Raw genomic sequence first — 14,609 nt, forward strand, 5'->3', positions numbered from 1 at the left:
TTTTGTTTTTTTGTTCTCCCCACTCTGCCAATTTAAATCAATTTAAATCCTTTCAGATAAAAATCCAAACCTGTAAACAAAAATCCATCGTGTTTCACAGCGAATAACCAGAGAGATCAAGGGACAACGGAGGCTAAGAGTTCTGCTTCAGTGCGCCAGAATGCCAAAGCATGAAAGGGTAAAACAATTAATTATAAGATTGATGCAACTTTAAACATCTTGCTTAGATAAAATCTGATTTGCTGCTTATCCTTCTAGGCTAATGTATGACTGTATTTAGCTGTTACGTTTGAAGCACTGCAGCCCTATTTATATAATTACAATTTGAAAGGTGAATGGTCTTGTTAATTACTAAGGATGATATTCTCAAAAGCATACAAGTGAATAGAATGCCATAGTATTGGTATGCAACAGTGAACTGATGGCTGATTTTTACATTACAGCCAACACATGGGAGTCGTGTATAGCGCTGTATAGCAGAGATGCTATGCAGCAGCTGTTGCGTGCAAGAGATGCTCACTGTTGGATCCCCCTGACAACACAGGCAGGAATACAGATGTGCAATACATCTATTCCAGGGAACCTCTGGCCCACAGGCCAATCTTGCACCACCAGAGGGTCCACATTGGACCACCTGTCAATCTTCTGAAGACCAGCCCATCACTTGATGGGTGTGTGTGTCAGGTTTCAACCCTGCTGGGTGCTGAAGAACAAGACTGAACCCTCTGCTCATCTGCCGATGAGCAGATCCTATTGGGTGCTGTTTTGCCAGCATGGAACAAATCCTTGCAGAGTGCGCAGCTGAACTCTCTGCTTATAGTTTCTTGCTGGGAACAAACTACTAAATCATACCTCTCCTCCTACCCCCAGGGGTCAACTTTGATAGGTGGGCAGGACCACCTATCTGTCAGTCACCTGCTGTCATCATTACATTAGATGGTTAACCGGTGAGGGTCTCTTCATTCTCATCTATAGTTACTGTGGTATGGTTGAATATACAGGCAGTTTTACGGTAGTGTGACCTGTGTGGATGCACTGAGTAGTACCCTGGAGGGACTGCCCAAATGGAGTGCGAGAGGTGGGGAGGGTGGCCTGAATGTTAGCGTCACACAGGGTGCCTGTGAAGCCCAAAGTCCGCCACTGGTTGAATAATCACATTGAAACATTTCCTATGGCTTCCATGTTGCAGCTCAACCTCAGGAGTGAGCCATGAGGGTCAATTAAGATATCATCAACTAAGTCTAATGATGACGATTTGGCCCTCTCTGAAGTGCTTCTCTGCAATATATGGTTGGGCGTGTTACACAAGTAAACACTTGGAGGGTATGATAAAGAGAGCATTCCAAGAGCGACTTGGGATGCTATGAAGATGCTGCAAAAGTGGGCATGTGATTATTGCACGCCTTAAGCTAATGCTGAATACCCAAGAGTGTACAACTGGACTGCTGAATCCTAACTGGGTGTACTGAAAAGATGCTGGATGAGACCCAGACCAATAGTACCTGCAAAAGCAGCGTTATTAAAAGCAGCTTTCCCTTTGAACATCTCTTTGTTCAAAGTGCATCTGAAAGCCTAATGACCCACTGGTTACTTAGGAGTGAGCTTTAATGCAAGGATTTTGATGTTAATCCATGGATCAGATGCGTGTGTGTGGATAATCGCATTGTTGGACAGTCCTTTCTGCCTGTTGGCCGTTAGCCAACGACCCCCTCCTCCGCCTGAATGAAATGTGCCCCGTGGGAGCGTTGGGACATCAGAACCACGAGTTACAGTTATAGGCACGTTCGAGGGCGAAGCAGGTTTGGAGGGAGGGGGGTGCCTAAGAAACCATCGACGGGGTTGGCGAGGAGGCGTTCAGACTGGGCTGCAAACAGCAGCTGTGTAGCCTGGCCATAGGAAAGGCGAGCAGCTCCTTTTATTTCCTCCCTCGCAGCTGATTCCCCTCTCTCCCGCCACCAGATTGTGAAAAGGCTCGGAATTCAGCCTGAGGATAACCCAAAGTCCCCCCCCATTTCTAGTTTCCCGCGCGCTTTAAAGGGCGATACGAGCCCCACGGCAGGCAGGCAGAGCTGGGACGGGGGGTTTCCAGGGGACACGGCAGCTCCTCGAAAGGCTTCGGAGAGGATTTCCCCTCCGGTCCCATGCGCTCGTTTGGGGGAGCCCTCCGGCTGCTCCCTCTCCCGCCGCGCAGGAGCGATGCCTCTCTCTGGCTTTCCCTCCGCGCAGGCTGAGGGAGGGAGGGGCGCGTGTGACCCGTCTCTGCTGGGAGACCAAACCCAGCGAGGCAGAGTCGCGCGGAGGCGCCCAGGCAGCGCTGCCGGCTGCGAGGAGGAGCGCCAGGCAGCAGCAGGAGGCGCGGCGGCGGCGAGCTCTCTCTCTCTCTCCGGCTCCTGCTGGTCTCTCGTCTTCCTCCGGGGAAGAGCATCGGCCGGGGCAGCTGGCTTCCGGCAGAGGAAGGTGGGGGGAGGAGGGCGAGCGGGGCGGCTGCGGCTGCTGCTGCTGCTGCTGCTACGCCTTGAGCAAGGCGAGCCCCATTGCCCCAGTGCGAGGCACCGGCTGCCTGGCCAAAGGGAAGCGAGCGAGCGAGCGCGCCGCTCCCGCCTCCCGCGGCGGCCAAGCAGCCAAACTATTTCGCATCCAGCATCTGCCCGGGCGTTGCTTCGCCCTCTCCCTCGAGAGACCACCTCGGCGTGGCTTCGGAGGCGCTTCCCTCCAGCCCCTCGCCCGCCCTTACCATTTGGCTTTGTTTTTAATTGGACAGCCTTCTTAAAAAAGAAAAAGACTCCAGCCTAATCTCAAGCAATCGCCTTAAGGCAATTGCGGGGGGGTCGACTGGACCCGGCCTCCTTCAGGCTCCTCGGAGAACCACCCTCGTCCCCGCTCCATCCCGTCCTCGCGCAGGAAGAGCGAGAGGGCTTGTTTTGTCTCCGAAATCATTTTAAGACTCTGTCCCCTGGATTTCTCCACTGGATCGCTCGGCGGGAAGTCACGGCTTGGAGGAGTTTGCGAGGAAGGGGGCAGGGTCTGCGAGGAGGACGCGTGTGTGGCGGGGACACTCCCAGGGAAAGGGCTCTTGTTTTGTTTTGTTTGGGGAAAGGATCGCCGTCGGCTCTGAAGCCGGCCGCCCCTCCTCCCTTTGAGATCGGCTCAGGCTTAGCAAAGAAAGGGAGAGTTCCTCGGTGGGGATCACACACACGCACGCTAAAGCACTCCCTCTCTCTCTCTCCCCCCCCCCCCGCGCTTTTGGGCGACTTTGGTACTTAGTGGTCGGCTCCGATTTCGGTTTCGCTTGTTCACACTCTCGCCCGGGGGGAAACGCACTCACGCCCCTTTACGCCCTTCTTTCCTCGTTATTATGCCGTTGGACTAAGATCGCCTTTTGGCTTCGCAGGCTGGAAAAACAAAAAGGCGGCGGCGGCGGCGGCGACAGTCGGGACTGGGATACGTCGGCGCCTCTCCTGCCCGGCTCAATGAAATCGGATCGGAATAAAAAGTGACTTTCCTCCACCCCGGATTTAAAGGGAAGGAAGGGGGAGGGAGGCGCGCGAATCTTTCCTCCCGAGCGCTGCTGCTGCTGCTTTTTTAGTTCCCCGAAGCGGCGCACCGAGAGTCCAGCGGGAGGCGGACCGGCGAGCGCGCAGCCCGCGAGGCGCTATGGCGAAGCTGGGGGGAGCCCAGGTGGCGGCGGCGGCGGGAGTGCTGCTACTTTTGCAGTGCTTGGCGGACCGGCTGCAGCTCATCGGCGCCCTGAAGTCGAAGCAGAGTCACGGTAAGGAAGGAAGGGAGAGGAGAGGAGGCTGGCCTGGACGGGCTGGGGGCGCGTGCGTCTGCGCGCGCGCTGGTGGGCAGAGTTAAGCTAAGTGGCAAAGTTCACCGTCGCGCTTGAAGTTTTGCACGGGCGACTACTGGGGGGGGGGGGCTGGCTCTTCCTCATCCAGGCGAAGTGATAAATCTAGATTTGCCATGACTAAGTAGGGTTAAATATCTTTGGCGTGAGAGGATCCCGCCTTACTGAGGAGAGGACCCATTTCTCTGAGCCCTGAAATTTAGTTTTATGCTAGGAGGAGGCTTTGAAGAATGTACAGAGTTTCTTTTTCTTGGCTTGGGGGACTGCAACCAGTTTCCACCTGTAGGGCCAAAATCCGCCCCCCCCCCCATGGCTTCTGGAACAAATGATGTTCCAGGCATGACTGAGAGTCTGACTAATTGACATCCATTATCATCAGTGGGCAGATCACCAGATTCTTAATCTCAGGGTTGTTGTTTGAGCCCCACGTTGGATTAGATGACCCTTGTGGTCCCTTTTGACTTGATGATTCTATGATTCTGTCATAGCCCTTTCCAGCCATGTAGGCTGGCACGGTGTGTTTGGATTCAGCTGGATCAATCATTTCACTGCACTTGCCACTGTTTGCACAGCGTACCTTGCTTGCTCCTCCTCCTGGCACATGCTTGCCTGAGTGATGGAATTTAGTATTGTCCCCCAAGGGTGTAATGTGGGGGGCAGCCATGGGTTTGTGTGTCAAGAATCCTTCCCTTAGATGAGGGGTGTGGGATGGTAAGGTCTTCAGGGCGCTTTCTCTGTGTGATTTTAATGATGTGTCAGATTAATCTGGTTCCTCCAAACTCTTATTAAAGAGCTGTTTGCCATGCCCGCTAAAAATGTCAGGGCTGGTGCAACTTCTGCCACCGTTCTGGAATGTGGTGAGAAATAGACACCTGCTGAATTCCTGTCTGGTTGAGGAGTTCTTAGGTACATAGCTCAGGGTCAGCTGCTGGCAGACTTTGCAGTGAGGTAGAGGAAAATCTCAACAGACTCCAAAGAGGAGTACAGAATCTTTTCCTTGTGGATTGAGTGGATTCCACCTGTTTCCGTGGGAGCAGGTAACCTGTCCTGGCTGCAGACCTTTGCTTCCTGGTCCAGCAGCAAGTGCCTTGGCATCTTCACCTGTAAACCAGCCTGCCTATCCAGAATGGGCAATCCGATCTCTCCTTGTGCATGGGGTTGCTGAATTCTGTGTGCCTCCAATCTACTTATGAAAGTAGAAGTTCAGTTGATGAAGTTTTGCCCACCTCATTCTATCTTCTCCTTCCCATACAGCTACTACAGGCACATGGAAACCTTGCCAGAAAAATATATATCCTTGCATCAAGAATGTAGAATGTGAAGTGTTAACATTTGTGGACTTGCAAAGCAGCTTTACCATTTCATTGGGACTCTCCCATCTCCATACGTGTGATAAAAACAGAGGCCCCAGTAGGCTTCCTTTGCCTTCTTTTATCTGTGCATTGGATGGTGGGGGAGAGTGGATTCCAGAGCCTCTGTCTCTCCCTCTATTAAGCCCCACACTTTTATTTAAGTGCTAATCTGTTCTTTTCTGCCCTTCTTTATGTGAGAAGATGGTTTGCGCTCAAAGCAGCAGCTAGCATCTATTCCTTCCGTTCTGTTTCCTGTTCTTACAAGGGTGCAAACAAAAAAATTATTGGCTGGTGTGAATATGTAATGGTGATGGTGTTGCTTTTCCTTAAAGAGTGAACACAGGTTTCACATTCTTCTCAGATATAGCAATATTGTTTCCTGTCCTTTCATTTCCTGCTGTTAAGCTGGTAGGGAAATGTGTGTGGGGGGGGAGAGGGCTAGATCAAAGGCTTTGTGCTATTAAGGTTTGTTCACGAAGTTAGGGGAGGTGGTGTGCATTCTATGGGATAATGTCCCCCCCCCCAGTATTTTCCACAAATCCAGTGCATGTTTACTCAGCAGCAAATCTCACTGAGTTCAGTGGGACTTACTCTGAAGTGTTTGTAGGTTTGTAGCATTAGTCTGTCACTGGGGGTGGGAGGTGGGGAGCAGCAAAGGGCATTGTGGCATATTGAAAGCTAAGAATTTATGGTGGCATTAGTTTTTGTGGAGTTGCACTCACTGTTAGATGTGTTTGGCAGGTTGCACCTATGAGTGTGCGCACACATGCACTAGTATACAGAGAGGAAAAGCAGCGTAGAAGCAAAAGGGCATGAAATCCAAAAAGTCCAGAATGCCTGTGGCATATCAGAATAGTGACTATTCATAGCAAGCCTGGGTTTTGGTCAAGACCTGAATGAGAATAGAATCAAATTTTCCAATAAGGTCTTTTCCCACCATATTGCACTGGCATCTCCAACTGGAAGGATTTTTTTTGGTGGATGAAGAATGATGAGTTTTCTCAACATTGCTGCTTCGGATTTCAAATCTGGGTCCATTTATCTTTAGAGGCTGTTCTGTTCATCCTGTGTAGACACCAGAAGGCTGTCGCTGTTGATGAGTGATGTTGTGTGGAATATTGGAGGGTGTCCAAGTGAATGAGCTCCTGATGGTGTGGCGGATGTTGTTGCTGCTATAATTATGTGGCCTTTTTATGTGGCATCTGTTAACATCGACAGCTAGGTGCTCAGGTTGTTTTACCTTAAGAATCATTATGCAGAATTGTTACACTGTGCTCATCCTAACCTACACAGAGTGCATACTGAACCTTAAAATCGGGCCAAACTGTGAGAGTGCACATATCCTACCCATTTACCTAAGGCTAATCTGAAAAAACCACCATATCTCGATTGTACACAATTATTACCGCTGTGTAAGAGTTGCATAGCGCAGCAGCCATAAGTGGGGCTGAGGGGAATCAATCTTGATTGTGAGTACAAAGCAGTGATTAAAGCGTATTAGGGCTTACATAATTTTAAAGTGCTTCTGAATATCTGCTTTCCATCAGATTGTCTTAAAGAAGAATCCCTCTTTGCTCCTTCAGAGTCTTTGCCTTTTGCAAGCTAATATTTGCCCAAAGACAGTTTGCTAGGGGGCCAGAGGATGGTCTGTGGGCACATGATAATGCTGTCACATTGTTAAAGCTAAGCTGGTCTCAGCCAGGGCAATATCTGAATGGGGATTGCCAGGGAGCCTCATGAACTTACACACACACACACACGCACACACACACACACACACACACACACACACACACACAGTAATAAATGAGTGAGAGGATCTGAGCAATGGAATAAGATGCCTGGCCACTGGTGACAATTTAGAATTTCATCTGCAATCTGGACTGAGACAGCCTGACCCCTGTTCTTCATGTGCCAGTAACTTCCAGGTCAGATTACTGCCATGTGCTCCATGTGGGGATGCCCCTGAAGTTGATTGGGAGTTGATGCCTGTGCAAAATGCAGTGGCTGGGGTTCTCACTGGGGCAGAATACCGCCATCATGTAGAGCTGTTTGCTTCTGAAACACTTGCACTGGCTGCCAATTAGCTACCTGGGTATGTTCAAGGTGCTAGTGCTGGTGTACATAGCTTTATACAGCTCAGGACCACGTACCTAAAAGATCATCTCACCCCTTATATATTCAGTGACTCATTGCAAAGGGCAGGGTCTCCTGCAGATGCCATCTCTCCAGAAAGTCTGTTAAACATCATGTTGGAAATGGGAATTTTAGTGTGGCAGGACCTAACCATAGGTACTCCCTGCTGTTGAAGACCTTCCTCTTCCAAGAAGTCTTTGAAGTGGAGATTTGCATCTCACTCTTTATTTGTATTGGCTTAGAAATCATATTTATGTTTGACTGTTGATGCTTTATGGGAAGCGATTCATAAATGAAAATTTAAAAACACATGAATGCCTATGAAGGATGGTTGCCATTGATATTTCCAGTACGGAGGTTACGGAGGCTGGAGGTTCGTGAGCTGGGCAAGGCCACCTGGTAAATCCATTTCCTGGGATTTAAAGCCATCTCTCCTCTGACCAGTGTCTTGCCACCCGTGGCATCGTCTGTGTGTCTTTCACTGTAATCTCTTTCCCCTCTAACGCCACACTGAGTTCACATCAGAAAACCTCTCTCTCTTGGAGAGCAGTTTGAAGAACAGCTGCCAGTCAGAGTAGTCACTAGGCTAGATGGACATAGTCTGACAAGTATGGCAGCTGCCTTTAATATCAGAGCCCTTGGCTGGAAGGCCACAGAGAATGCAGCCAAATCAATTATAAGGAATCAACACTTGTGTCTCCCTGTGTCAGATTCCTTCATCACAGTCTTTCCTGTTACTGGCCTTTTAACAAATTAACATCAGACTAAGCTCTTTGAACTAACGATACATAAGATATAACCAGGCATGAACTCCCATTTGCTAGGTGAGCAGATGTTATGGAATAATTGACACCTGTAAAAAGCAGACTAATGAGCCTGAAAAACCTTGGTGGCCCTGTGCCAGATCTGGCAGCCCAAAGATACCATAGAAGGCCTGGGAGAGGGAGAAGGGGGTTGACAGGTAAACTTGGGAATTGTTAGATGACAAGTCAATATACTGAGTGCTACTATACTAGGTGAGGCTAAGGAGAAAAGATAGAAGTGCTATGATGAACTGAAGTGGTGGTGATCGTTAAGTGATGAGCTTTAGCACTTAATGGGGCATCTGTGGCGGCATCTGTGACGGTACAGATGTTATTGGACTCCAGCTCCCATCAGCCCCAACCAGCATGGCTAATGGTCAGGGATGGTGGGAACTGGAGTCCCAACAACATATGGAGAATCACAGGTTTCCCATCCCAGCTTCAGCACTTGATAATAAAACTTTTCCTATGATGGCTGATCAGTGATAATAACCAATCAATCAGTTTAAGAGAACACAGTTATTCTGCATCAGATAAGGTCATTTAGCTCTTATAATTGTAAATGTAATAAGTTTAATAATATCTACCACCATAGCGGCACAGACTGACTTACTAATACCACTGATATTTATTCATTTTAAGCGCTATTGATTTCTTCATACTGTGGGCCTTAATAGGTTAAGTAAAAAATATTTAAGCAGCAAAGGTTTAGACTGCTTCTTGATTGCCTATCAAGATGGAGCCCCTATTCCCACAGAAATCAATGTCAAATCTTGCATTTTCTCCAGCGGCGCAGGATTGTCTCTCTAGACCCCTGAAGCTCTGAGACTCTAAATGTTGTGCCAGGCAGCATATCACTGCACAACGTAACATTGTGATTCAATAACACCTGAACAGCAGGGCGATGTGCCAGGAGCAAGGCTTTACAAATAGTGGGTTCTGCCTTCCACAGAAGCACATGGGTTTTTCCACCCAGAAAAATTGTAATCATATTTATACCTGCATGTTCACCAAGGAGAAGAAGAGTTTGGATTTGATATCCTGCCTTTCACTCCCCTTCAGGAGTCTCAAAGCGGCTAACATTCTCCTTTCCCTTCCTCCAACAAACAGTCTGTGAGGTGAGTGAGGCTGGGAGCCTTCAGAGAAGCGTGACTGGCCCAAGGTCACCCAGCAGCTGCATGTGGAGGAGCGGGGAAGCGAACCCGGTTCCCCAGATTATGAGACTACCGTTCTTTTTTTTTTTTAATTTTAAAAAGTTTTTATTATAATCCAACATTTAAAAACACATATACCTTGTTAACAAAAGCAAAACAGAAAAGAAATTACAAAAATCAGTATACAATCTTTTATATTACATAGCTTCCCACCACCACGACGTGACCTTTATCTCAACACTATATACCGCAGTATCTTTTGTTAATCCGGATGCTCTACCTCACGGTTTTTATATTATACCGACTGTTATTTTAACATTTCCTGATGTCTTCTCTATATACGAAAAAAATTTGTTCCAATCGTTAATAAATTTGGTATTTTTCTGTTGCCTAATCCTCTGAGTCATTATTGCCAAATCGATATATTCAGTTAGCTTATTTTGCCAGTCCTTGATTGTTGGAATGTTGGGTTTTTTCCAATTCTGCGCTAGAAGTATCCTAGCGGCAGCTGTCGCATACTGGAATAGAGTTTGGTCGTCTTTGTTGATCTCGTTCCCCACCATTCCCAGAAGGAACGCCTCGGGTATTTTTGGAAAGGTGTACTTTGAGACTACCGTTCTTAACCACTACACCACACATTCATTCTCAAGGAATGAATGGGGGAAAGCCAGAGTGGTAAGGTACATGCTTTACACGCAAGTGGTCCAAGGTTCAGTTGCTAATACAGGATGCAGAGCCAGGAAGAAAGATCTGTCTGTGGCTTTAGATCAGCTGTAACCAATGTGATATATTTCAGATGTTGCTGGACTACAATTCTGATCTTTGACCCTGTTGCTTGGGATTGATGGGAGTTGGTCCCACAACAACTGGAGAGTACCACGTTGCTTTTGAGAAAAGCTGGCAGGGGTAGCCAACACCGTGCCCTCCAGGTGCTGTTGGACTCCGGCTCCCATCAACCCTAGCCAGCATGTCCAGCATCATCAGGGATGATGGGAATTGTAGTCCAACATACTCCTGAAGTAGGCAGTACTAGGTCAGACAGGCCAATGACTTGACTTGGCATAAGGCACGTTCATATGTTCAATATTCAGTTCCCCATTAATTTACTTTTAGTTTGAAATGTATACATTGGCCACAATCCAGCCTAGCATTAGGAGTGCTTAAGCCCATTAAAATGAATGGATTTGAGTGTACCTAACTCGGGGGGGGGGGCATTATAAACACAGACTAATCTCTCAAATCTATATCCTGTTTTTGGACCCTTCCTCCATGCCATTTTGGATATTATTTGGGATGCTTTCACGTGGCTGTAGAGTTATGAAGAAGGCGTCAACAGCCTGCAGCATTCAAATTTGGCTCGGAAAGCAAAAGCTTTGTAATTGTGCCAGGAACAATTGAAAGAAATTGGGGGTGGAGGTGGAGTCATAATGGTAGAATGCAACCTGACTGGATGCTGTCAGGCTCTCTGGTAAAATCCTGAAAATTGCAGGGCCAGGACTCTGGCTTCGGTTGGTTGAGATTAACACTCCCCAAAACCATGGGGTATGTTGCTCTGATATCGCAAAATTTTATGTCTGAAATGTCAGAGAGTCTGCGAAGGTTTTGTGACACCAGAGCAACATCATGACCCTGCCATTTCCTTAATTTGCTTGTGGCTGCATTTCCACGTAACACTAAAGTGAGGTTGAACGCTATGTGGGCAACACACAACAAACCCAAGCAATGAGTCAGGACAGATTAGGAATGCGAATTTTAAGTGTTGTATGATCCAGAAGTCTTGGCTTGCAATGAATTCCGGTTAATTAAAGAAGTCAGCTTCATAACCCCTGGTTGTCCAGGGTTCTTAGTTCATGTGAAACAAGTCATCATTGTTTGAAACAGGAAGGGAAGTGTGTGAGCCCAACACTTTGGCTGGGGTTGCTATAGCTTGTCCATGTAGCACGAAACTATGGATTTGTGTTACATGATCATTGCTGCTAGAGAATTTGAATAGAATCATAGAATTGTAGAGTTGGAAGGGACCCCAAGAATGATCTAGTCCAACCCCCTGCAATGCAGGGATCTCGACACACGATCCCCCTTTCAATTTGAAACCATACCGAACCCTGCTCAGCTTTGCAAATGTGCTAACAATGAGGGACAATGTTAAGCACCCTCTTTCACCTCTGCTCTCTGCTTTAAATCCCACTCCTCTCAAACCACCTTTTTAACCCCCCCCCCAAAACAAATTATCGGGGCATTTTTATATGCATTAGTATACATCATATACTGTAGTTTGCTCCTTATATAACTGTGCCATGGTTTTCTGTAGTTTTTCTTCTTCAGAGAGACAATTTTTTTTGTTCTTCAGCCTTAGCTGTTATTAGCCTTTCTGTGTTATGTTTGTAACACAAAATGAATCTTCCTTGTAGATCAAGCTGTGAACTGTTAGCATTACTAACTAGGATCTGATTGCGAAATCTCTGTGAATAAATTCATCTTGCTAACATTTACCCACTAGAGGGCAGAACTGCTGCCTTTGCTGCAGTTTCAGGAGGCATAAGTAGTCTCAAAGCCACTTTGCGATCCCCTCTGTGCACTTGAACATTATTAGCCTGCTTTCCCAAGCTAATCAGTTCATAAGATTTTCCATGTTAAGGTTTATCATGGATGCTTTTGCCATGGCAGCTGCCGGAACTGAGAGGCAGAAGTTGGGCCACCAAAAGGTTTCGCTTTACCTGCTTTGCACCAGTGAGACTAAACACTGAGCAGGTTAAACTGGATGAAGTGAATGTTTGTTTGGAAGCGAAGCCAGCAATTAAGACTCCCAGTTGTTCTGAGGACTTAGGAAAAATGCTGAAGTTTTTCCAGAAAGAGAGCTTTTAAGAATGCTCTAGCTTCCATGTGTGTGCAGTGCCTTAACAAATCACACATGTGCCAGGGTGTGAACCATATATCGTGACCCCACCACCACCACACTGAGGTTTTTATCTATTAGAGCTACAGATTTACAATTGTAATTAAATAAGAAAAGTCACAGTCCGTGGTGCCTGGTAACATTTTGACTTGGTAGGGCTGCAACTTTTTTCCTCGCTGCTTTCATCACAATAAGATCTGTACATCACTTATTTAGGAAGGGGTGTCATTATGCATGTGCAGAGCGCTACTGTTTCTTCACCAAAGAAAGCCAATTATTTTCTATACATCTATGGACAGGGGAAAAGGTCTCATGTAAGAGGGCCTAACCGTGACTTTCAGACAAGATTGACTTTGTACCTCTTGTTTAGCAATTAAGCCATACCACATGACACCTGTTTTTGAATTCTAGTGCTGATTACACCTTTGCGTCCACTGTAAAAAAAAACAAAAAAACCCACCACACGGAAACTTTTAAAATGTGACAAATATTTGCTTCCAGTCCTGTGCAGTTTTCTCTCACTTCGTTGTCCAAAACACTTTCCCCCTCTAAATTATAGGAGCAAAGTATTCCAGCCAACAGACAAAAATGATTATTTCATTTGATCCAGGGCACATCAGCATCACTCTGTTTTGAAAATGTGAAGTAATAGCCTCTGTTTCTGCGCAGAGTACACCATACCAGGGGAATCATAATCAGCCTCTTATTGATGAGATCAGGATGGATATCTTCCAGGTTGGGGGAAGGATATGGAGTCAGTCAGTGTGATATCCAGGCAGGCATAGAGCCCCAAAAAGTTCATTTTAGAAATTCACTGACAAGCTCACAAACAAGCATCCAGGAAATAATAGCAACAACATTTCCCTTCATCTTGCATTAAATATGTGCACTGTCTCTCTTTCCCCCTTTGCCCTGCCACAAAACAAATACTAAATTAAACGAGAAAAGGTCCTCAAACAGAAACATTCCCTTAAACGCACAGTGACTTGGAACGTAACCCCTGCATAAATGGAAACACTCTGCTCTGTTCTGTTCTGTTCTGTTCTGCTTCACCCTGCCCCTATGCCACCCTTTTAGGGACATCTTTTATAAAGTTTCTGGGTCACTTACAGGTTCGACAATGTGTGTGTGTGTGTGTGTGTGTGTGTGTGTGTGTGTGTGATCGCTCACATATTGGTCACATCTAAAATGGGGGTTGCCTGTATGTCATTAATCTTTTTTAAAAAACAACAACAACTAAATAAATGTGAAACTTCTCTTTGAATGTGTGAGATTCATGCAATTATATTGATTTTAACTACCTCAATCAGTGGCAGTCATTCTTGTATTCCAGACCTTGCGCCTGCTGTTAGGACACTGCTCTTGTCACCCTAGATAAGCTACTGTGTGTGTTTCGTTCCAAAAAAGAGGAAGGTAGCCAATTGTTTTGTCTCAATAATGTATGCTAGGATTGTGCTATAATTTATAGGCACTAAAATCAGAATGGTTCCAAGAAAGGCTGTTTTGACAGTGAGCAGAATAATTCAGCCATGAGATAACTGCTAGACAGACTTGAATAATTCCACTGAACGCATTCCTTGCTTGGCTGTGTAGACTCATGTCATTGGAGCTTAGGATGATGTTTGCTGTTTTGAAACTGATGAACAGAAGTCAAAGAAAGAAAAGATTTAACGGCACAATCCCAGACGTGCCTACTCAAAAATAAGTCTCAGTTGGGTTTATTCCCAGGAAACAATATAGGATTGTACCAAAGCATAGGAATCCAATGTTTACATGAAACAATTTTATTTTAACATTAGAACTGTAGGGATTGGACTTTATTTTGGGAAGGTGTATGCTGTAAAAATATGTGCAGTTTATAATATGAAGCAGGGATGTGGCCAGCTTCTGCATTTTCTGAGTCATTCTACTCCAGGCAAGTGAACTGGAGGTTGGGGCAGAAGTGTATCTTGCCAAATACACTCAGCCCATCATGGATATCTGTGCTCCTTAATAAAGCTGCTGCCATTCAGTATTTAGGGTTTCCCAGCTATAGAGCTCAGAGACACAGTGGCTGCATTCACACACAATGCAAAACCATGGTTTAGTGTTACAAGGATGACGCTCTGTGTGAGCCCCGGGCTCATGTATTTCCTCATCTTCTCCAGTGCAGCTGTGAAGAGACTGAAAATTTCCACTTCTGTTTTTGCTTAACCAGTTTAGTGTTAAGTCGAAAACAAGCTAGCTTCATAAACCAGTTTTTGAAGTTGCCTTGTTTTAGAGTAAACCATAGTTAAGACTTATCACAGTTTGGCCAGACATGTTTAGTCAGAACGGAAGCAAAAGCTTCTGGAAGCTCATGAGCCTTAAGGTTTGTATAGGCTTGTTCTTGTAATTCTAAAGAATGATTTAGCATTATGTGCATGTGGAGTTACTGTATCT

The 14,609-nt window shown here is 46.3% G+C and overlaps 1 protein-coding gene across 2 annotated transcripts in view; it reads left to right on the plus strand.

The window, feature by feature from the left end:
- Positions 1 to 2,598: 2,598 nt before the first annotated feature.
- PLXDC2 (plexin domain containing 2) overlaps positions 2,599 to 14,609 on the plus strand; it is a 236,174-nt gene continuing 224,163 nt past the window's right edge. For both annotated transcript variants that reach the window (XR_014000682.1, XM_081163229.1), the window contains exon 1: positions 2,599 to 3,769. Coding sequence is in view for 1 of the 2 variants with exons in the window: in XM_081163229.1 (XP_081019355.1) it covers positions 3,655 to 3,769 (115 nt within the window). In the remaining variant the exon portion in view is untranslated. The remainder of the gene's footprint in view (positions 3,770 to 14,609) is intronic.

The sequence above is a fragment of the Podarcis bocagei genome (genome assembly GCF_964188305.1).
Source record: "Podarcis bocagei genome assembly, chromosome: 12".
In the NCBI taxonomy this organism is placed as follows: domain Eukaryota; kingdom Metazoa; phylum Chordata; class Lepidosauria; order Squamata; family Lacertidae; genus Podarcis; species Podarcis bocagei.